This window comes from Diabrotica undecimpunctata, chromosome 2 (assembly GCF_040954645.1).
Source record: "Diabrotica undecimpunctata isolate CICGRU chromosome 2, icDiaUnde3, whole genome shotgun sequence".
In the NCBI taxonomy this organism is placed as follows: domain Eukaryota; kingdom Metazoa; phylum Arthropoda; class Insecta; order Coleoptera; family Chrysomelidae; genus Diabrotica; species Diabrotica undecimpunctata.
In genome coordinates, this window is record NC_092804.1 from 124,125,951 (window position 1) to 124,150,367 (window position 24,417).

The window sequence follows — 24,417 nt, forward strand, 5'->3', positions numbered from 1 at the left end:
AAAGACTAAATATATGGAATGGACAGAAATAGATTACCTACAAGAACAATATCTGACAGTAATAACAGATGAAAAAACATATAAATTCGAAGAAGTAGAAATATTCCAGTATTTAGGAGCGACATTCACGAGAAGACTAAATATGAAGGAAGAAATCCAAGCGAGAATTATGGCCGGTAACCGTTGTATTTTTGCACTAAACAATTTATTAAGAAGCAAAAACATATCTAGAAGGGCTAAGATAAGAATATATAAGACAGTAATAAGACCTATTGTATTATATGCCAGTGAAACATGGACAATGAACAAATCCGAGCATGTCTTGCTGCAAGTCTGGGAAAGAAAAGTCCTCAGGAAAATATTTGGAGGTAAATTATGGAATGTATATGCTATGTATATGCTATGTATATAGATAAAAAGACCAAATATGGAATTAGAGGAGATGTATGGAGAACCAAATATCGTAGGGATCATAAAGTCACAAAGACTGAGATGGTTGGGACACATCCAAAGGATGGAAAACACGAGACTGCCAAAAAGAATGCTAATGGAAGGAATAGGAGGGAAAAGGAAGAAAGGCAGACCGAAAACCAGGTGGAAGAAGGAAGTTGAAAAAGACATAGAAAAACTTAAAATACCAAACTGGAGTTATATATATTTTTTTATTTAAGTTTTTAAATTACTTTAATATTTTTCCATTTATCTGATATAGGTCCAAATAATGTAATAATAAAATGTTAATTTAGTTTAGTGGTCAATATAATATAAGTCGTTAATTTTTTCTAAAGTAGCTTAGATATTAATTTGCTTCAAACTTACATTTAGGTAATATGCTATAAGTTTTTTTTAGAAGATAGGTATTTGGTTTAAAATTTATTTAGATACATCTTTCAAATAACAAAATGCTATTCCTCTAAAATTAAGATTTTTGACTTAAGTATACTCTTTTTCCCTGGCAGCCTAGAAATATCCTTAAAAATGATAAAGGAGATATTATTACTGATATGAAGAAAAGATTGTGTCACTGGACCAATTACATCCAAAAGCTATTTGATGATGAAAGAGTAGAACTATCATTAGAAACCACAGAGGATACCGGACCACCAATATTACGGGAAGACATATATGCCATCAAAAACACAAAAGAGGGCAAAGCTGCCTGTTGAACTCTTTAATCTAATATATCAGACTGCCACAATCCCCAGACAATGGCTACAATCGACCTTTGTCAATACCAGTCAAGTGCAATATCCTGCTCAGATCACAGAACAATAGCTTTAATGAGTCACACACTTAAAACATTTTTAAAATTAATACACAGCAGAATTGTTAAAACTCTTAGTGACACATAATTTGGCTTTATAAATGGTATGGGCACAAGAGATGCTTTGTTCGGTTTGAATGTGCTGGCCTAGAGATGCATGTATATGAATCAGGACATGTACTTATGTTTTGTATATTTTGAAAAAGCATTTGATAAGGTTCAACATAAAAAGCTTGTAGATATATTAAAAAGCAAAAATATTGACAGTCGTGATATGAAAATTATATCTAATTTACATTGGAAACTGCAAGGTAAGAGTTGACAACCAGAACACCCGAGATATCAAAATACAGAGAGGAGTCCGCCAGAGTTGCGTGCTGTCACCACTACTCTTCAATGTCTACAGTGAAGTGGTATTTAAAGAAGCGCTCTCAGATTCAATAGAAGGTATATCTATCAATGGAGAAGTTTTGAATAACTTGTGTTTTGCAGACGATACAGTAATAATGACGGATAACAACAATAATTTCAGAACGTGATTCAAAGATGTAATGACTGCTGTCATAAATACGGACTAACAATGAATTTGAAAAAAAAAAACTAAATGCATGATCATGACTAAATCAGCAGAATCAAATATCCAATTAATTGTTGATGATACTGTAATTGAGAGTGTGGATACCTACAAATACTTAGGAACATGGATAACATCAAATGTAGACCAAACAAAAGAAATTAAGACACGTATTGAAATAGCACGTGCATCATTCGTTAAACCTAAAAAGTTTCTTTGTTGTCGAGATATAAGGTTAGAACTATGCCTAAGAATGCTTCGGTGTTATGTATTAATTACTCTTCTTTTAAAACAAGTGCATGGAAATAAGTTGGCCGCCTTTGAATTTTCGTATTACAGAAGAATTCTACGAATATCATAAACTCAAAGAATGTCTAACGCAGAAGTTACTAGAAGAATCAGAAATGAAGCTGAAATGATATTGACTATCAAAAGAAGAAAACTTGAGTACTTGCCATGTTATGAGAGGGCAAAGATTCTCATTATTGCAGCTTATTATGGAATGCAAAATTCGAGGAAAGCGAACTGTGGGAAGACGAAGAATATCGTGGCTTAAGAACTTGAGGGATTGGTTTGAATGCAGTAGTGCAGAACTATTTAGAGCGGCAGTCAACATTGTCCCCATAGCCATGATGATTTTCAACCTTCGATAGTAGATGAAACTTAAAGGAAAAGAAAAAGATCAAGTTTACAAATTCAGATAGTAGTAGTAGGTACTAAATGAAAAGTGGGATCCAGATATAGAAATAAAAACACGAACAGAACAGTCTAGGAACATATGTATAAAGGTACAATAAATGAAAGCAAATTATCTATATATAAGACTTTTCTTAATTGTCTATAATAGAAATACTAAAAAACATACCTTTTGCTAAAATATATTGGAGTCACTATTCACTTATCATCATCAGCGAAACGACTGATACGTACTGAATATTTGAGTTATGTCTCCAGCATTTAAATGTGCAAAGTGGCCGTGATGCGCGATACATTTTCTTGTTAATAGATATTTTAACGGCTTATATGAACATGCAGATTAATTGCACTTTTTGGCATTTCCGATGCAGTTTCGTAATGTATAAATAATACTATCCTATTCCTAATCCCACATATGCTTTAACAGGAAACTATAAATCTTGTTACGTAAACGTTTATAATTTTTTCTAAAAAATTCCTTTAAATATTATATTTTATAAGAGAACTTATACTACTTCCTCTTTCTTATAAATCCTCTTTTATTCTGATATTTTCCCCATTTTAAAACTCGTTGATTACTGAAAGATGTTTTGGCAAGTATTCACACAGGTGAAATATGTTTCTCTACCCTAACGCATGCTTTGTTAATTGACCAAAGTATATATTATTTAATGGATTAAAATAAGGCAACAACATATAATCGCGGTAACGGTTTAAATAGTCTAAAATATTAGCCAGATAATGCATAGTATACAGATCTAGTTTTCTGAGATCACTTGAAAGTTAATTTTGTTCCTAAAATTGGAAAAATAGCGACCAGGTAACAACATATAATGGCGGTAATGTTTAAATGGTATAAAATGTTAGCCAGGTTATGCTTAGTTTACGGATCTGGTTTTTATTGCTGATTGCAGATATGTTTTATTCTGAGAGCACTGTGAATGCTAGTTTTGTTTGAAAGAAAGGAATATAAGGATACATACAAGGTAGCAAAAAGGGAAGCAAAGCGCGCCCTAGCTACTGCTAAGGAAAGATAGTCTGCACAGCTGTATGAAGAGTTGGAAACACTTGAGGGGATGAAAAGTTAATACAGCATTGCTAAAGCAAGGGACAAAACATCAAAGAACTTGACTCACGTGTGGCAGATTAAGAATGCGGAAGGAAAAGTGTTAAGAAGCGATGTTGAAATAAAGCAAATATGGTATGAGTACTCCAGAAAGTTGTTAAATGAAGAACACCAGAGGAGAGACAGAGAATGCGGGACCGTAAATAAGAATCTAATACCGGGGATAGAGAGAGCTAAGGTTGTCGAGTCGTTAAATAGGATGAAGAATGGTAAGCCGGTAGAACCTGATGCAATACCTCTGGAGGTTTAAAAGGCTCTAGGAGAGAAAGATGTTGATATTTTGTGGCAAATGATGAGAAGGATATATGAGGAAGAATGGATGCACAATGCAGGGTACCATTATATAAAGATAAAGGGGACATTCAGGACTGTAATAACTATGGAGGGATAAAGTTAATGTCACACATAATGAAAATTTGGGAGAGAACTGTCAAGCGACAGTAAAGGTAAAGGACAGAGACATCAATAGGAGAACAGTTTGGGTTTATGCCATGAAGGAGGACAACGGATGCCTTGTTTGCCTTGATACACTTGATAGAGAAAAGCGACGAGAAGAAAAGAGAGCTACATTTGATATTTATAGATCTTGAGAAGGCGTACAACACAGTTCCTAGACAAGAGCTATGGAGATGTATGAGAGAGAAATGGGTTCCTGAGAAGTACTTAAGTCTCATGAAGGATATGCATGAGGGAGCTTACATCAAAGTAAGGACTTGTGTCGGATTGACCGAAAGTTTTCCAGTGACGGTTGGTTTGCATCAATGCTCTTCACTGAATCCCTACCTGTTTAATCTTGTTATGGATGTACTGACAGAGAAAGTAAGGAAGGGGACTCCTTGGTCAATGCTCTTTGCTGATGATATCGTGTTAGTAGAGGAGAGCTAAGAAATGGAGGAGAAGTTGGATTGTTGGAGAAGGTCTATTGAAGAGGGAGTACTTAAGGTTAGCAGGTCGAAAACGGAGTATATGGGGTTGGGAGAAAGAGGAATATTTGGAGACATAAAATTGCTTGGAGAAAAACTAAGACGAGTAGGAGATTTTAAATATCTTGGCTACTTAATAACGGAAAATGGGACAATAGATCGAGAAATTGTCCATAGGATACAGACTGGTTAGTTTTACTGAAAGCAAATGAGCGAAAAATCGGGAGAAGGGCTGAAAGAAAAGATATACAAGAGTGAGGTGAGACCTGCGTCGGTGTACGGGGGGTGAAGTGTGGCCTGTAAAGAAGATTCAGGAAAAGAAGATGGAGGTAGCTAAAATAAAAATTTTACGGTGGATATTGGGTAAGACTAGAAGGGACAGAATCAGGATCGAGTTGATTAGGGAAAGAGCCGGGGTGATTATAGTCTCAAAAAAGATTCAAGAACAAACATTGCAATGCGTTGAACGAAGGATGGAGTTGTTAAAAGTTGATGGAAGAAGAGCTAGAGGAAAACCGAGAAGGTGGAAGCAATGTGTGGCAGAGGACTTGAGAGAGAAAGGTGTAGGTGAAGAATACCCGATGGACTGAAATGGGAAAAGTTGAGGAAGAAGAAGAAGAAGACTGTGAAACTGGTTTTGTTACTAAATTGGCGACCAGGTTAAATATTGTATGCGAATACGGTTTTTTGATTACAGTGTTTTGTATGAATAAGCGATTCCGCTAATTAACTCCATGTGCCATAAATATGCTTTTTTTGCACTATTACCTTAACTGCTCAATATTTCCCAACATGTGTTGCATTTTTGTACATACAACTATGACTCAAGAAATTTAAAAATACGGTATACACAATGTATTTAGAAACATATCACTGAAAATTGCACATATTGGTTACACGTTTTTTATTTCGTTCTATCGCTTTATATACATTTATACGATATACAGGGTGTTTCACAACGAGCTTACACTATCTATATATCAGAAACTAATTACACGATATCTATGTAAATTTGTTTATGGAAATTACAAGGTATGACGAATTTAAGCAAAATATTTTGACAGATATGCCACTTCCGGTTACTGAGCAGCAAGTTTTTTTATTTTAAATGGAACATCCTATACATTATTGAATTTTTAGGTTCTGTGTAAGGTTCTAGATAAAATTACAGGGTGTTTACAAATGATACACTCGTTCTTTAAAATTCAAACTACAGTAAGTCAATAATTTTATATAAAACACTGTATTTTACAATTTTAGTGAATTAAGAAATTAATTATCCTGAAAATAGTTTTAGTGTTTCTAGTGTGTATTATTTTATTTTAGTACGCCGTGTATGAAAATATCATAATTGTCATTATTTTTGATTATGGACACTTTTGCAAAGTGATAAAAATGATTCGTTTAGAATTAAACAATGAAAATTGCATACCTAAATTTACTTTAAATATATTGAGATATCTTTTACATAAAAAAATTAGTTTAAGTTATCATCATATAAGAGGAGAGCTACAACCTGGTTGCCTCTTTTTGCAAAAGACATTAAATTAGCATCGTTTTTTAAAACCACGGTTAAATGCTGATTTACTTTGCTCCATTAATGCGAATTGTGTCTGTTCTAATTAAACATCCATTTTTTGTAAATCTTGATTCGTCGCACCATAAAATATTCTTCAACAATTCATTATCTTATCAAAAATAGGCTTCGTTTTGTTAACTTTTTATTGAAAACAAGTAAAATATGGTCAACCATTTTCCATCCACTCCTAAATATAGGTCTCTCCCAATTGCTTCCATCTTTCTCTATCTTGCGCCAATCTAATCCACTGTTTGCCTGCCACTGCTCTTATGTCATCTACCCATATTTTTTGAGGTCTTCTCATGCTTCTTATTGTCATCCTTGGTCTCCATTCTAGAATTCTCCGTGTCCACCTGTTGTCATTATATCGGGCTACGTGACCTGCCCAGCGCCATTTCATTTTTGTAATTTCTTCCACAATATCTTTAATCTTCGTTCTACGTCTTATCTCGGTGTTTCTAATCTTGTCTCTCAGTGATATTCCAAGCATGATTCGTTCCATTGTACTTTGCGTTGTTTCTAATTTTTTAGCAGATTTTTTGGTAAGGGCTACTGTTTCCAAGCCGTAGGTACAAAATGGTGGTATGCATGTGTTATACACCTTTTTCTTTAAGTTTACAGGAATGGAGATGTTTTTCAAGATATATGCTAGTTTGCCGAAAGCGCCCCATTCCAGTTATGTTCTTTTAATTTCAGCATCTTGATTTGGTTTTCCTAGTTTGATGACATGACCTAGATATACAACATTTTCTATGGTATGATTTTGTATTTTTATATTTGTCTGGTCTCGGCTCAGTATTTTTGTTTTACTGTAGTTCATTTTTAAGCCTACCGCTCCTGAAACTGCATTTAATTGTTGTAACATATCATTTAGTTCTTGGGTATTATCGGCTATTAAAACTATGTCATCTGCGAATCTCAAGTGGTTTAAGTATGATCCGTCGACGTTGATACCCTTGTTGTTCCATTCTAGTTTCTTAAAAATGTCTTCTAGAGCAAGGGTAAATAGTTTGGGAGAGATGGTGTCTTGTCTTACTCCCCGTTGTAGTCTTATGGGATTAGTTTTTGTGCTTTCGTCCAGCTTTATCTGCATGGTGGCATTTTCATATATGTTTTTAATTATGTTAGTGTATCTTGAATCTATACGTGCATTTTCTAGAGATTCAAGCACTGCCCATAATTCGATGGAAATTGACGAACGCCATATTAATTGGAACATTATACTCGGTGAATTTTTCTATCAGTGTTCTTACGTTGTGAAAGTGGTCTATGGTACTAAAATGTTTTCTGAATCCAGCCTGCTCGATAGGTTGATAGAAATCGAGCTTATGTGTTAGGCGGTTGGTTACGATTTTAGTTAGTAAGTTATACAGATATGATAGCAAGGATATTGGTCGGTAATTCTCAATGTTTGCTTTGTCCCCTTTCTTGAATTATAGAATAACTTCGGAGTTGTACCATTCTTGAGGAATCTTTCCTTCATCAACTACTTTATTAAATAAAATATTTAATACCTGTTCCATTTTTCTGCCACCAATTTTCAACATTTCGACTGTAATTTTGTCCTCTCCCGGACATTTAATCGTTTTTAGTTGATTTAGGGCCATTCTTATTTCATAGTCGGTTATGTCCGGTATTTCTTCTGAGCCGGTGTTAATTATTGTTCGTTCAGTACGTCGTTGTTGTGGTTGTGTATTTACCGAGTATAATTTAGAGAAGAATTTTTCAATGGCCTCGCTTATTTCCTTTCTCGAACAGTGACGTTTTTCTCATTTTTTATTTCTATAATTTTTGTTATGCCGCTTGAGTTTTTTGCTTTCAGTACTTTCATATTGCAGTTATCTTGTATTATATCTTTTATTAGATTGTTAGTATAGTTTCTATGATCGTTCCTAATTTCTTTCTTCACGTTTTTGTTTAAACTTTGGAAGCTGTCCGAAGTTCGATCTGTTCTGTTTCGTCTTTCTTGAATTGTATTAGGTTGGAGTTTAGATGTTTTGGCTGTTTTCGTGTTTGAGCATATTTTCTTAACCGATGTTAAGTACTTTTATTACTTTTATTATTAGTTACTTTTATTTTATTAGCTAGTCCGTTTATATCCATTTGTTTCAAATTTTTAAGTAATCTGTCCACAGTATCACGAGTAGTTCGTGGTTGATCCGGATAAATTTTAGCAAATAAAGTATGTTCTAGTAATAACTGCCGCATTCTCCATGCATTTAAAGTAAATTTACGCATTCTTCATTGTTTTATTCTAAACGAGACATTTCTATCACTTTGCAAAAGTGCCAATAACCACAAATTATGACATACTCATACACGACCTGATAGAATAAACCAATATATACCTTATATTCAACATTAACCCTTTCGACCCCACTTTTTTTTCTTCTCAGCAAAAACTAATACATATTTATCATTTGGGCATATAATGTGGTTCTACGGATGTGTTTGATCATATTAATATTATTTTTTTTATTAAGTTTGGAGTACTTTTATCCTAGGATATATTGTCCCAATGGTTTTTTGGTGGGACGATATATCGCAATGGTATCTACATGAAATTTTTCAATGGGATTCAACTTTTAATTACATGAAATAAAAATCTTAAAAACAATTTTCTTTTGAATTTAACCAATAATAATTCATTGTATAAGTAACAAAACATTTTTATAAATGGCAAGGAGAAAAGCATTGTTTAAATAAGTGTACCTGACACATTTGACATATCATTTGTGTTCGTGTTTCTTTTTTCTTGGCAGAACACACCGTACAACGACGACGAGATTTTTCTATGATTGGTAAATGATTTCCCACATTTATCATATTCTTCGTTATCTTTGAAGGGCTTCCTACAGATCTTTTTCTAACATGAACTTTGGTAGAGCTTCTTCTTTCGGTTACTAAATCTTCACCTACTGTCAGTAAAAAATCCTTGAATGAAATTGTCTTGCGATTGAGTTGGTTGTAAATAATTTAACTATTGACAGTCGCTACCATTGTGAGTCTAAAAAAGACTTTTCCACCATTTGAGCGATTTTCTATCTAAATCATACAATCCAGACATTTGGTCACTCAAGTCAACTCCACTCATACAGCAGTTGTAAAAAGCTATAGCTTTTGGACAAGAGACGTCAGCTTTTGTACCATCAAGTCCTTTACGTTTTACAGTGGTTAAGGTATCTTTGTGGCAATTACTTAATAACAATTAGTGTCTCGCCATTTCGTTCAAATTATTCCTGCATCGGTGCAAACGAACTGTGACTCTCCTCTGACTAACTTAATATTGAGGAAAGGCATATTTTTTCTGGTCCTTATTACAGTCCAAATTCCTAGAAACTTTCGTGAAGTAGTTTTACAGTAGTGACAAATTCGTAGAAAGCTAAAACGACATTACCATCTTTTATCGTACTTGACATTGTGTGTACTGCACAACTCTTTCCCCTAGGGTACCTTCAAATTTTTGGATTTCTTTTCCACTGTAAATATTTATATCATATGTGTAACCTGTATCAGAGTTGGATTCAACCCATGTCATAATTCCTCTTTTTATAGGTTTGTTCGGAATATATTGTTTCAATATGCTTCGGCACTTAAACTTCGTCATGCGTTCATCAATACTTTGACAAGAGCTATCTGACCTGTATTTCTGAAAAGTGTACTTCAAGCAAAAAACAAATTCATCAGTATAGTAGATTTTTAAAGCATTTTCGGGTGATGCATATACAATTTAGCTAGAAGCACCAAACATCTATTTCTTGAAATGTTTTGTTTTATAAATTGGTTACCGATAGAAGGCCTTGAAGACCAGTAATCAGAAAGGTTAGGAAGACAATTGATACACATACTTAATGTTATTCCGATTACGATCATAAATTCTCCAACATTCCTGTGTATTGTGTCCCTTGGTGTTGTCTTTTCTCTTCTGTAGAGATCAATTCTCTCGTTGGTACAATCCACAATAAAGAGCATCAAACTTGGCGGAAATATCTTCTTGAAGACTGGTAACGGACTAAAAGTATGAACAATGTTACAGGAACATTCTTATGAGGAATGGTTGGAAATCTGGATTTAAAATGGTTTGAAAGATTATACCAAAATATTTTTTCATTCCTTTATCCTCTTTTTTTGGAATGTTATTCTACATTTTCACCTTTAGAATCTGGCTTTTTCATTACTATTTTCAATCACTGTATCTATCATTTCTTCATTGTTTTCCTTTCCTAAAGTTTCTAGATTGTTTATCTCATTTTCAGTTCAATTATTTCGAAATCTGTTTCTTCAGAATCGCTGCCAGAAGGATATCGATCAATAGAAACTTCACTATCGGTATAATTTGGATCTACAGAATTATCACTATTGGCAAATGGATCTTCAATATCATCTAATTCTGAATCAGAATAAAAATTGTTGGCGAACTTTTCTATATCTATTTGACTCAACGGTTGACGTCGCTTCATGCTGAAAAAAACCATTGGAATGATTATTGCCACCAAAAACAACCATTGGGATCATATATCCCGAACACTAAAATTGTCAATTTTTTGTACCACTCCGATTTGTTTTTCGATAATATGATAAATTTCAGTCATTCTACAGAGTTTTACTTATAAATACAAATCACCATCAACTTACCTTTTGCGTAATTTTGTTTGAAATCACACAAATACATAGTATCACAGTAAACAGACAAGCCTTTGTTTTATCAATGAGAAGTGGCTTCTTATCTATTTAAGCGATCTTTTACTTGGTTGTATAAACACTGCTTTAAAAATCTGTCACCGATATTCTTAGTTCTCATATTTTAAGCTAGATCTTAACATCTTTCTAGATTGTCCTTGATATCAATTAGTTTCAGTTTCTCTATAATTCTTTCCGAATTAAACTAGTCTGTATTTAGTTTTTCACTTTTTCACAATTTAAAACCATTCTTCTTAAGAACACATTTACTTGATATGTTTTTATGTTCTTCTATTAAAGCAAAATCTCTATCTTAAGGCAAGTGAATCTGCCCAGATGCGACAAAATGATATTCTATGGTTTTGTAAACTTTTTACCCCACGAATTGCAGCCGCAATACCAGTATTCTTTTTTTGGCCCTTTTCAGACCTTGCTCGTTACTGGTTATGTACTTAAGAAATACACTAGCAATTTTAGAACTTTTTTTGCAACTGCAACTTCATGTATACCAAGATTATGTAGGTCCATACTTTTCTAAGGTAAAATGCTACGCCAACAGTCAATGCCGATGTGGGTTAAGTCTGTTGCAAGTCAAAAGAATTATGTCTATGTTCTGAGTTTCTTACATGAAACTCATGAACATGAAATTGAGTTTAAGGGCCTCAGCGACCTTAAGGGTCTAAGCCACCTAGTAAATAATTGGTCTTAGAACATGTTATTGACAAACGAATTTAAGCAAAATATTAGTGCTGATGGCTCTGTATAAAGAAAAAATTAAAAACAAGATATTTATGGCTACATTTTAATAAAAGATTTATGTCTCTTCTTCTTTTTCTTCTTCTTCGCGCGACTAGGATTGCTCCTATTTGTTTGCCTCTTATTCTGTTTCAGTCGTTGTTGACTGTACATAATCTTTCCACCTATTTGGCGGCCTTCCAATGGGTCTTCTGCTAGAGGCTTGTTGTTTTTACAGATATTCGCTAATCTATCTGGTCCCATTAAGATTTATGTTAGTCTGATAAATTATTAAGACGCAAGCTACATATCCGAATGCAAAAAGCTCTCAAGTTACCAAAATATTTATTTACCTTTTTCGGCCAAGATTCATCACTTTCACAGAAACTCGGTTGTGGAGAATATTCTCGATTATTAGCAGAATCATCAAAGTCAAAATATGAACCTAAACTACTGTTTTCTCCTAATAAAATACCTGTCTTTCTTTCAATACTCTTCGATCAACCGTCGCCATTTTGATTTTGGTGTGGCTTGTGAGGTTATTGCTTAAAAATTTTTCATTATTTTACAAGTTGATAACAAAGTCGTTATAGCCTTAAAACTTGGCTGGTGACTTATCATGGTTACAGAACTCGTTTTATTGAAATCTTTAAATTTTAAAAATTGTGGCTTAGGTCTCTTATTGCAACGAGCTCTTTAAATAATGCTCATAAAATACCTAAAACAAAGTGAAAACATGTCTTCAAAAGACACAATCGACTTATTATTATTTCGGCCTAACGTCGTTTTAAATGCTGCTCTTTGGTGGTTGGTGATAAAACGGTACTAAAAAGATTAAAAAATTCTAATTTAAAACCCAGAAAACTTTTCGCAAACCTCTTTCAAGCGATGATCACAGGGGAGTACGATTATAATCTGAAAGCAACCACTTTAGTTAGCAACGTCGGCACTCAAGACCTTTACGTTTAAGAGATAAGTGTAGAAGTCGTATAACCGGTTATGATGGTTGTCTTCTGTTGTTTAGATATCCGGATGAACGTTACTTACCAGTTGTAAGTCAGGAAATCGACCGATTTACTGTTGGATCTTTAACTATGGCTTTATATTATTGTAATATTATCATATTAATCTAATTTATTGTTTTTATTTATTATTAAAGGTTTTACTTATAACACTTATTAGTTTATTTAAAGTCTTTATTTGGACAATAATATAATTTATCTTACACTTAATAATTATATAATTTATCTACATTTATTATAATCCATGCGTTAAATTTTAAACGACGCGATGTTCAAAAACTAACTGTTCTGTTTACAACAAAATTCCTCTTTAAATATAAATTCCCGTTATTCGAGAATTGCGGCGAAACCCCATCGAAGAGCCCAGAAGGTCGCTCAGACTAGTTTTATTCGACCTCCTTCTGGAAATTTCAAGTCGTGGGTGACTCATCATAATTCAGGTAACAGGTCTTTCAACTGAGCGCCGAAATAACTAGAATAGAAAAGATATTAGTAATAAATATGTTTACAGTTTTAAGTCATATGACACGTCATTATTTATCGTCACATTATCTTAATGCTCTTTAGATATTAATGCGTTAACATCGTACCTAGTACTTACAACGCAGTATACTACTATATCAACGCTCAAATTTATGCGGATAACATTCTGAGTAATTATTTAGCATAGTAAAAAGTGAAATCATTCCAAAACAAATAAATTGCAACGCTCATAGGCTACTTTTTAACATTATTGTCAACAACTCTATAGGAATTTTATACAATACATAATCTATTACAACTTTTTCTTATTGAGAATATTAATTTTATGATTTAATATATTTAATTAGATTAGCCGAAGGCAACAATGGTATATTAGTGGGATTCGGTCAAACTGGTTCTGGGAAATCAACTACCATAGCAGGTCTTGAATTTGTATCCAACGAGGTGAGTTAATGTATTTTATTTATGCGTTATAAGCTATAGTGAGCTTATTATAATTTGGCTTAAATATAATTTAGTATGTAGTTGCGAATGTTCTTGAAACCTTCTTCACAAATCAAATCAATGCTAATTTGTTCGGATAATTCATTTTTTCGCCAGAAATGTTGGCTTCTAAAGATATCGATGATTAAAATTTAATATATAGCAAAAATTGGATATTTTGTTCAATGTGAAGTGAGCGAAGAAAGCAATATTATAGGCCAAAGTGAGATTTAGTAAGGAAAGATTAGTTTTGGTTTGATCAGTTTGGTTAATTTTGTGGTGTCCAGTGACAACACCTGTGGTTTTTCCGGAGGCATTCTGTTCTAAACTGGCCGTACTGTCCCTTGGCTAGCACATGTTTAGTTAGGAAGACTTGTATATTAGCGCATGTTTATCCAATAAACCTTTTGCCATGTGCTTGACTGTATATACTCCCAGTAAAAGTTGTATTGTGTTCGGGTCCAGAATTTTTTTTTTCGGTCAAGGACGGTACTTTTTGGTAATCTTACGGTGTGGCACTGTTATGTTCGCCAATCTGTCGAGTTTTTCTCGGCATTTCCCCACTAGCCCAGAGCCCGCCTTAGGGATTCTAAAAGGCCTCACAGCTGCTTGACTATTTGTGCACATTTATATTGATCTGCTTTAGTTCGAAAGCCTTCATGTTAATTTTTCTTATATAGTTCAAGATTATCCGAGTGGAATACAGAGTTATATTATCCTAGTAGGATAGAAATGTTTAAATTTCCACCACTACTAAATATAACTGTACCCAACCCTTCTGCAGTTAGAGCTATCTGTATAACAAGTATAAATCTGTAGTCTAAGTCGCGTGTGTTTTTCGTCATCCGTAGGGTAGATCTGATTTAATTTATGATGTTACTAAGTCCTGATCTAGCCATTATGTTCCTCAGGCTTTCTCACAGTCTATAATATCCAGTTCTCGCCTCTTCCTTATATATAATGCACAAAGGAGAGAGGTTCAGTAGAACTTCCATAGCTGATGTTGGTGTGCTCGTCAGATTCGAGGAAAGCAAATGTTTGCACTTTGCTTATTATGAGAATTGAACTTTTTTGACTGTTTCAACTCCACATTTTTCCTTGTGCGTAATTAACATAGCCACGGCTCTCTTAGTTATTCGTTCTATCTGCTGATTCCAATTAAATCTTGAGTCTAATATTACCTCAAGCTACTTTATTTCTCTCACCAGATTCAGTGTGTACTCTTTCGAGTAGTTTTTATAGAGTAATAAAAATTACATCAGAGTTATCAACGGCAGGGACTTTCTGTCCGGCTTTAGATATAAAAGCTACCATTATTAGCTCTCATCTGATCTTCGTAGCTCATACCACATTAACTGTCCATTTCTTTGTATATTCGTTAGCACAGTTTACTCACAGGGCGCTGACTTCGTTATCGACTGCTTGTTTGAGTTTAGTTTTCTGAAGTCACCTAGAGTATTTTAAGCGCAATACTCTTTTCGCTTGCCTTGTGTTAATGCCTGGACATCTAGAAAAATTATATACTGAGCCTTTCTACAAATGCGCTTTCCAGGGTATCCTTAGATATAAATATGTAGTGAGGAAAAGTCGAGTAATACCCCTAAAGTTACGTCGGATGACTCTTTTCATAGACAGTGCGATCTCATTGTGCCTGTTGTTGCTTTTGTAATCTTTACAAGTCCTTTATTGTCTTATACTGCAAAACTAAATTTGTAGCCTTATTTTTACTGGTTTTTAATATCGATAATATTTTCAGTTGTTATAGGTATATATTTTGTTTGATAACTTAATATTTATAAAGAATCATGACATTATGGAACAAATCTTTCTTTCAGAATTTTGGGATAGCACCTAGAGTAGTAAAACAATTGTTGGAAATAAAAAAACAATTTATTGGTGACAATAGAATGACAATTGAGATGTCTTATATTGAAATGTCGAAAAATGCTGTTTACGATTTATTTAAACAATATCCTAATAATGTAAACGCCTGGCATGTTGACAAAGAAAGTACAAAATTTATTATTAATACCGAAAGTCAGGCTTTAAAGGAATTGTACTTAGGTAAAATTGTTACATTTAGTTTCAAACATCTTCCTTGTAATTATATTCTCCCATCCTATTTAGAAATATCTTTTTGCGTATTTTTGTTTATTATCTAAACATTTAAAAATTTTTTAATTATATATATATATATATATATATATATATATATATATATATATATACAGGGTGAGTTACCACTAACGAGACGGAAGATTACAGCGAAACGGTAAAAGATTTTGAAAAAAATTTAAATGTATAGTATGTAGGTTAATAAAGACTACATTTTAAAATTATTCTTATTCTTCGTTAGTGGTAACTCACCCGGTATATATATATATATATATATATATATATATATATATATATATATATATATATATATATATATACAGGGTGAGTTACCACTAACGAGACGGAAGATTACAGCGAAACGGTAAAAGATTTTGAAAAAAATTTAAATGTATAGTATGTAGGTTAATAAAGACTACATTTTAAAATTATTCTTATTCTTCGTTAGTGGTAACTCACCCGGTATATATATATATATATATATATATATATATATATATATATATATATATATATATATATATATATATATATACAGGGTGAGTTACCACTAACGAGACGGAAGATTACAGCGAAACGGTAAAAGATTTTGAAAAAAATTTAAATGTATAGTATGTAGGTTAATAAAGACTACATTTTAAAATTATTCTGAAATATACGGGGTGTTACAATATAGCACGGCGTTTCAAAGTTATATTTTTTCTTATAGAACACCCTATATTTTATGGGATTTTCTAATTGTCTGCAAAAAATAAGGTATAGTTTCATAAGACTTCCCTATACCTATGTACAGAGTGTTCTGAGTTATGTCGAATTTTCTTAAAATGTAAAACTTTAAACGAGGACTCATTCTAATAAAATTACTCATACATCTAAATAGCTGGATATTGGTCGAATGTATTTCATGATTAATTATTAAACATTTGTATACAGGGTGTTCAAAATTTGTAGTTTCATTATTGGATTATTCAATGTGTAATATAAGGCTTAACACCATGTACATTAATGAATTATTAAATTAAAAAAAGTTTTCTCTTTCGAATGGTATACGGATTAGGACTGATAGTTTTGCTGTAATTTAAAATTCTGATAAACAGAAATCGATTTCAAATATTTATAATTGTTACTTTCGATTTTTAAACCCATCATATTGACATATTGTTGTAAACGAAACCAGTGTAGTTGTAAATACATTTTTTGTAAATAAATTAAAATTTTTATGTCTTTGGATTTGTATTCGTTGGGAATAGGATAATTAGTATTAAAATATGATGAAAAGAAAATAAAAAAATTTATTGAAAATCTGATGTTTTTAGATTTTCTACGATTCATCAAGTGAAAGGCAACTGCGCAGAGGTTACAGTTTTTAAAAATGACGTAGATATTAACGTTATGTTTAATTTTTTATATTATTTTAAGTATTAAAATAAGTTTAAAATTTAAATAAAAATAAAACTGTAAAATATATTTATTTCTTTGAAGTCATAATAATAGATGTACCTATAACTTCTTACGTGCTTACGAGCACACACTCTTTTTTTGAAAACAATTAAATACATAACGAAACAGAAATAATTTTAATAAAACAAATAATACAAAATAATACGAAATAAACAATGAACATAAATAATACAAAATAATCCAAAACTTACTATAAGTAAAAAATGTTCAGGTATGTAACAGATGTTCAAATTGCTTGCCATCGTGTGCAATACAACAAGCGATTCTATCTTCGAATGATTTATTTAAACATTATTTAACATAGCAGGAGTTATTGAAGCAAACGCGTTTGTAATTCTTAATTTCATGTCATCTCTAGTAGTAGGAGGTGTAGCATATACAATATTTTTAATATAATAATATAATAGTCTCCCGTTTTATACCGCTGTCGCGGCTTTGGGAGAATAGCAGGGTAGTCTGCTATATCTAGGGCCTACGGTATACAAGGAAGGTAACATGGCCAGTGCTACGCTTCAACCGTCTATTATTACCCCTGGTTTTACCCAAGGTACTCATTTTTATTCAGGCTGAGTCGACCTGGGGCCTATAGACATTTTTAAAATATCTAGATGTTCTTGCCGGCGGTGGGATTCGAACCCCGGACCACCGGCTTGCGAGTCAAGCATCCTACCGCTTGCGCTACGCAGGTCCTTATTTTTAATATAACCCCATTAAAAAAAATCCATCTTGGTTAGTCCTGGTGACCTAAAGGGCCAATTATATGAACCACCTCTACCTCTCCATCTGTTTGTAAATTTTCTGTTAAGGTAGTTCCTAACATCACGTGAGAAATGAGCAGGAGCTCCGTCTAACTGGAGCCACATTTTTGTTCGTAGGCTAAGTGGAAGGTTCTCAAGCAGTGTCCAAAAATCTTGTTTTAAAAAATTGAAGAAATTTGTTCCATTGAGATGTCCATCAAAAAAATACGGGCCGATAACGTACTCGCCCATAATGCCGCCCCAAACATTAACACTCCATCGGTGTTGGCGATCAACAGTACGAAATAAATGTTTATTTTCATATGTTATATTTCTATGTCATAATAATGAAAATTATGTCTATTTACTAGACCATTATTATGAAAAGTCGATTCGTCTGTAAATAATACATTTTAAAAAAAATCAGGATCTCCAACTTTATCTAAAGTCCATAAACAAATATTTAAACGGTTACCATAATCTTGTTCTGTCAAATGCTGGTGAAGTTAAATGTGATACGGATGAAAGTGGTTCGTCTTAAGTATTCTACATACACTAGTTTGACTAATTTCTAATTCACCCGAAATTTTTCTTGTACTAATATTAGGGTTTTTCGTAACAGAAAGCAGGACATTAAGTTCGTTAACGTTGTCACCAATAACTGGTTTATTTTTATTTACCTTGTCGTATGCAACATTACCAGTAGCACGGAATCTATTAAGCAATCTCTCAAAAACTTCCTTTTGTGGATGTCTTCTATCAGGATACTTTTGAGCATAAACTTTACAAGCTAAGAGACAATTTTCCAAACATTCTCCAATGCAAAGTACTATGTCGACTCTTTCATGGATAGCGTAATTATTTATTTTTAGGAACAATGAAAGTTAAATATTACACACGAACTTTTATATTTTGACAATTACCAGACCGTAATGTCAGAAAATGACAATGTCATACAATGACATTAACTAACTATATCTTTTGTTTTAAAATCAATATGTATACCGAATGAAGAGTTTAAATAATTGTAAATTACGCAAAAACTACGAGACTTAAGTATAGGACATCGTTATACCATTCAAAAGAGGAAACTTTTTTTAGTATTACGATTAATTAATATCCATGGTGTTCCATTTAAAATAAGCCTCATATTAGATATTGAATAATCCAAAATTGAAACTAAGTTTTTAACACCCTGTAAATAAATGTTTAATAATCAATAATGGAATAAATTTAATTATTACCCAACTATTTCGCTGTAAGAGAAAATTTGTTATAATTGCTTAACTATTTAATATAATTTTTTTTAATATAATAATTCATTAATATACAGGGTGTTCCATTTAAAATAAGCCTTATATTAGACATTGAATAATCCAATAATAAAACTGCAAATTTTGAACACCCTGTAAATAAATGTTTAATAATTAATCATGAAATATATTCAACCAATATCCAACTATTTAGAGGTAGGTATAAACAATTTTATTAGAATTTCTTAAATAAGTTAGAAATGAGTCTTCGTTTAAAGCTTTACTTTTAAGAATATTCCGCATAACTCACAACACTCTGTACATAGGTATGGGAAAGTCCTATGAAACTATACCTTATTTTTTGCCAACAATTAGAAAATGAAATAAAATATATGGTGTCTCATAGGAAAAAATATAACTTTGATTCGCCGCACTTTATTGGGACGTCCTGTATATTTCAAAATTATTTTAATATGTAGCCCTTATCAACCTTCAAACTATAAATTTAATTTTTTATTTTTTTAAAATTTTTTACCGTTTCGCTGTAATCTTCCGTCTCGTTAGTTGTGACTCACCCTGTATATATATGTATATATATATATATATATATATATATATATATATATATATATATATATATATATATATAAACAAATTTGCACTATACTACAGCAGCTGACAAGATTGAATGGTCACTCTTTGAATGTTCCTTTCCAATACCTGTCACCACTTTTCTACGTTTACACCGCTCAATAAAAATGTACTCACTCTCACAGTTTTTATAAGTTTTTGATTTACATTATAATAATAACCTAATTTAAATATTTATTGGTTTTTTAGTATATATTTAAATTCTAAATTTCAATTTTTATATACAGGGTGGACAAATAAAAAAGTTTAAATATGTCAAAAACAGTAAACCTTTTTAAAAAATTAAGAGGTATATTTGGTTTATAAATAATTGGAAAGAAGGCGATTCGTTTGAATAGAATATAATAGAATAGAAATATCTTTATTCACAAGAATTGCCTGACAAACAAATACATGATATAAATGACTCAAATTAAAGAGTGTCGCGATACAATAGAAATGAAAATTTTACAATTTCAATACCTATTTACAATAGAATATATAGAATATATTAAATTTTATGTTGAAATAACAGAACAATTAACTTATAGACACAAAGGATACAAATTTAAATCATAATATAAAATAAAACATTTTTTAATTACATCTTACGTAAATTTAAATGCTACAAAATTTTTTAAAATGATATGTGTTTACCGAACAACACTTTTTTGTTTCTACCAACATTTAACTATGTCACAAAATTTACACATGCACACATTGGAAACCTCTCTGTGATAGAAGACTATGCATAGGCAGATTGTAGTTGATACTGTGACTTCGTGTACTTAAGTTGGGGTTTATGCTGTTTATTTCAAATCTATGTTTATTTTTGAAGAAAAATACCAGTCACTTAAATATTCTTGGTATAGTCATTACTACTAATTCTTTAAATTTTCCTTTACAGGAATGTCTAAATTTCAAACCAAGCAGTATCTTATTTTGTTCTGGATAATAATTAGGTACTTCCTCCCCAGAAAATTATTACAAATTTTATAAGTAAGTGGAAGTTTGCAAAATAGACAGTACGTTTTTATGATAATCTAAATATGATCATATTATTCTAAATGAGTAACAAACTGATGTTAGTTTAGCGCATAATTTACCAACCTGTTTCGAAGTCTGCTGAATGAAGAAGGCAAAAGCAAATCTATAGAATATGTAGAAATCAATAAAACAATAAGCAGAATGATAAAATAAAATAAGAGAAAAGAACAAGAAATAAAAATAGAAGAAGTAATACAGAACAACAAAAATATGAAATTAGGTAAGTGTGAAATAAACAAAATAAAAGATGTAAACGGAGTAGAAACAAACATTAAAGATGACATCATAAATATTATCCACTATTTCTACTCAGAATTATATAAAACAAAAAAGGAACCACCAGAAGAAATTAAAAACCAACTTAAGGCTAAAATAAAAAATGTCAACTCAGAGCTACAGCCAGAAATAAGCAAATCAGAAATAAAGAAGGCATTGAAAGAAATGAAAAACAACAAATCGCCTGGAAAAGATGGAATAATGCAGAGATGCTGAAATATGGTGGAAAAGTGGTAATTAATACTCTACATTCCCTAACAAGATATTAAAAAAAAAAGAATTCCAAACAACTGGAAGGAATCCGTAAGCATTATCCTACACAAGAAAGGGGATAAAGCAGATATAAAAAACTAACGTCCTATAACACTCCTCAATGTAATGTATAAACTCGTAACAAAAATTTTAACCAATAGATTGACGACAAAATTCGACGGATACCAGTCGAAAGAACAAGCTGGTTTTAGAAAGGGATTCAGCACAAGTGACAATTTACTAAGTATGAAAATAGTTATAGAACGAGCAAGTGAATACCACATTCCTCTATTCCTCAAACATGGACAAAATCATAAAAACCCAAAGAGCAATGGAAAGACAAATGTTGCACATAAGACTAATGGATAAAAAGAGAAACGAGTGGATAAGAGAGAAAACAAAAGTGAGGGATGTTAGACAAGAAGTTGCAAAATTGAAATGGAGATTTGCAGGACACAATATAAGACAAAAAGAAGACCGATGGAACAAAATTCTTATAAGTTGGAGACCGTGGGAATATAAACGAAGCAGAGGAAGGCCCCAAATTAGATGGGCAGATGATATCAAGAAGCACGTGGGCTCTAGGTGGATGACTATAGCGACAGACAGAGAAGAATGGAAAAGGATTGGGGAGGCCTATGTCCAAAGATGGACCGAAGAAGGCTAAATAGATAGATTTCGAAGTCCAAATTCTGGTCGATATGTATGCCCAGAAATTTGGTATTATCTACTAAAAATACTTCCAGCTTCTGTATCTGAACATTCTTTGGTATTGTATTGTTTTTCATTTTAGTTTTAAAAATCTTATAAGTTGTTTTCTCCCAATTTACTTTCAGTGTTGTTTATATTGAATCACATATGTGAGCCTCCTCCAAAGTTGTTTTTAATAATTCGAAGATATTAATTAGTATAATTACTTCTTTTTCTTAGGCGCAGCAGCTTTTCTAGCTTTTGATGAACTTTCAGCAGCCTTAGCGGTCTTTGGCCTATGTGCCTTTGGTTTTTTCGTAGTCGGAACTGCGGATGAAACTGCAGAAATATATTTCTCTATAACTTGAAGAGAAAAACCACCTCTTTGTGGCGTTTTATGATTGCAATTTAAAAGTATTAGCATAAGATCCCACTACATAATCACTATGTTCATAACATAGTTAATCAAACTCACATTTTTACATACGTTTAAAATTCGGAAAACACATTGATAATAGGTTGCAAGTCAAAAATTGGCCGCAAATATTTTTAATTCAATTAATAGTAATTAGTTTTTGACTAATATTTTATTTCCTTGATTTATTTTTTAAATAAAATATGCTGCTGGTGACCTTTATGCATGTTTTTATATCAAATTAAAGCGAATTTTTTTTTTATAACTAGAAACTTGTCGCTTTTAACTCAAGGCGGACTCCCACTACTCGTATATTTGGCAAATATTTGTCACTTGCCTATATTTGCCATGTAGTGGGAGTGGTTCACTCGTCCATTACTTGCACAATTATTTGTCGCATGGGCAGTCCCGCCGGTTGTCGGTAAACATGCCGCGAGTCAAACGGATTTCAATTATTTGTGTATTTGACAAGTTCATACTTGTCGATGCTCCCCCACTACTTTCAAGCTTGTTCGCAATTAATTTCTGTAGTACTCTGTCTTTGGCTTCCGTAGCTCGAGCTTGGTGTGTGTTTTTATTGTTATTAATTGCAGCGTTTTTTGTATTTGCCATGTACTCCAGTAATGGTGTACTTGTCAAATACATGAGTAATGGGAGCTCTGTACTTGAAATTGAGTTCGAAATTAGGTGGATTTGGCGCCAAATACACGAGCAGTGGGAGTCCGCCTTAAGACTTAGAGCAATTAAAGACTTCGAACGGCAAGTATAAGTAGCATACTGAGTTTCATGTTATTTTTATACGTATATACTATTTTATATTTGGCTAGTATTTGTCACTGCCGCGTAAAGAGTAGTAGAGAGTCAACTAGTTTTAATAGGCACTTCCATACTTGTCCATACTTGATTAACCATTTGCACAGAATAAACAAAAATACTGTAACGTAGTCTAAATAAATAACTTATTTATGCAGTTTTATTTAATTTGCTATTCTCTAATTTCTAGGAGAAGCGAGAAAGGAAACGAAAGAAACAAAGAACTATTTATCTCATATAAACACTAGCGTGTTAACATTTTATGTTACAATTGAAGACTTAAGTTTTAACAACGTTAATCAAGTTAAAAGCAGGGTACGTATTAATATGTGGCATTATATTCACCTTACGCAGTCGCATTTTGTTAAAATATTGGTTCTGGACAAATTTTATTTAATAAACTTCTCAAACTGTTAACCGAATAATACGTTTACTTCAGTCATCAGAGACGAAAATGCCACTGAACCTCTAAAAATCATACGAACAAGCTGAATTTTGCCGAGCATATTAATTTTGGGACCCCAAAAAGATGCAAAAAGTTTACCGCTTTTACTCCCGGACTTCCCCTTTCCTCGTAGGAGGGCAAAAACGCAAAAAAAATCAATTTACCAAGAATCTGTACACCGCAGAAAATAATATTTCAAATAAAAAATGTAGCTGAGATAATTTTAAAAAAAATTTCTTTAAGCATTTTTTGTGTAGAATGAACCGTTCTCTTAGAAACAACGCTTGAAGCGACCGTCGATTTTGCATGTCAGTTACGCGCGCAAAATCAATGTTCAATAAAATTTGTATCATATTGACGGTAAAAATTCGATATCTTTTGATTCAAGCGACCTATCGACAAAAATCAATATGCGTTTTAAAGGTAAAGAGTTCAGTTTTCAGTCTCGTGGTCAGCATACTGCTTGGAATTTAAATGGAGGTTTTATGGTTTAACATCAACAGATATTCGCTTTGGCCAACAATTTGCTACATTCCTTTTTCTAAAGCAAAAGCAAGGAGAAAATAACTAAGTGTTTTTTTAAAGCATAACAACAATCTTTCTTTTTGAACGCCAGAAAGTGTATCTGGAGCTAGAATCAAAGGATTTACTAAAGAAAATCTTAACAAATTTTATGATATTCTGGAACCAGAACTAAAAAAGATAAAATTTAATCCAA

General features: G+C 32.3%; 1 protein-coding gene across 1 annotated transcript in view; it reads left to right on the forward strand.

The window, feature by feature from the left end:
- LOC140433435 (uncharacterized) overlaps nucleotides 1-24,417 on the forward strand; it is a 67,001-nt gene that overhangs the window by 7,812 nt on the left and 34,772 nt on the right. Inside the window, exons 2-4 of the mRNA XM_072521440.1 lie at nucleotides 13,430-13,526; nucleotides 15,401-15,629; nucleotides 23,445-23,569. Of these exons, the coding sequence (XP_072377541.1) occupies nucleotides 13,430-13,526; nucleotides 15,401-15,629; nucleotides 23,445-23,569 (451 nt within the window). The remainder of the gene's footprint in view (nucleotides 1-13,429; nucleotides 13,527-15,400; nucleotides 15,630-23,444; nucleotides 23,570-24,417) is intronic.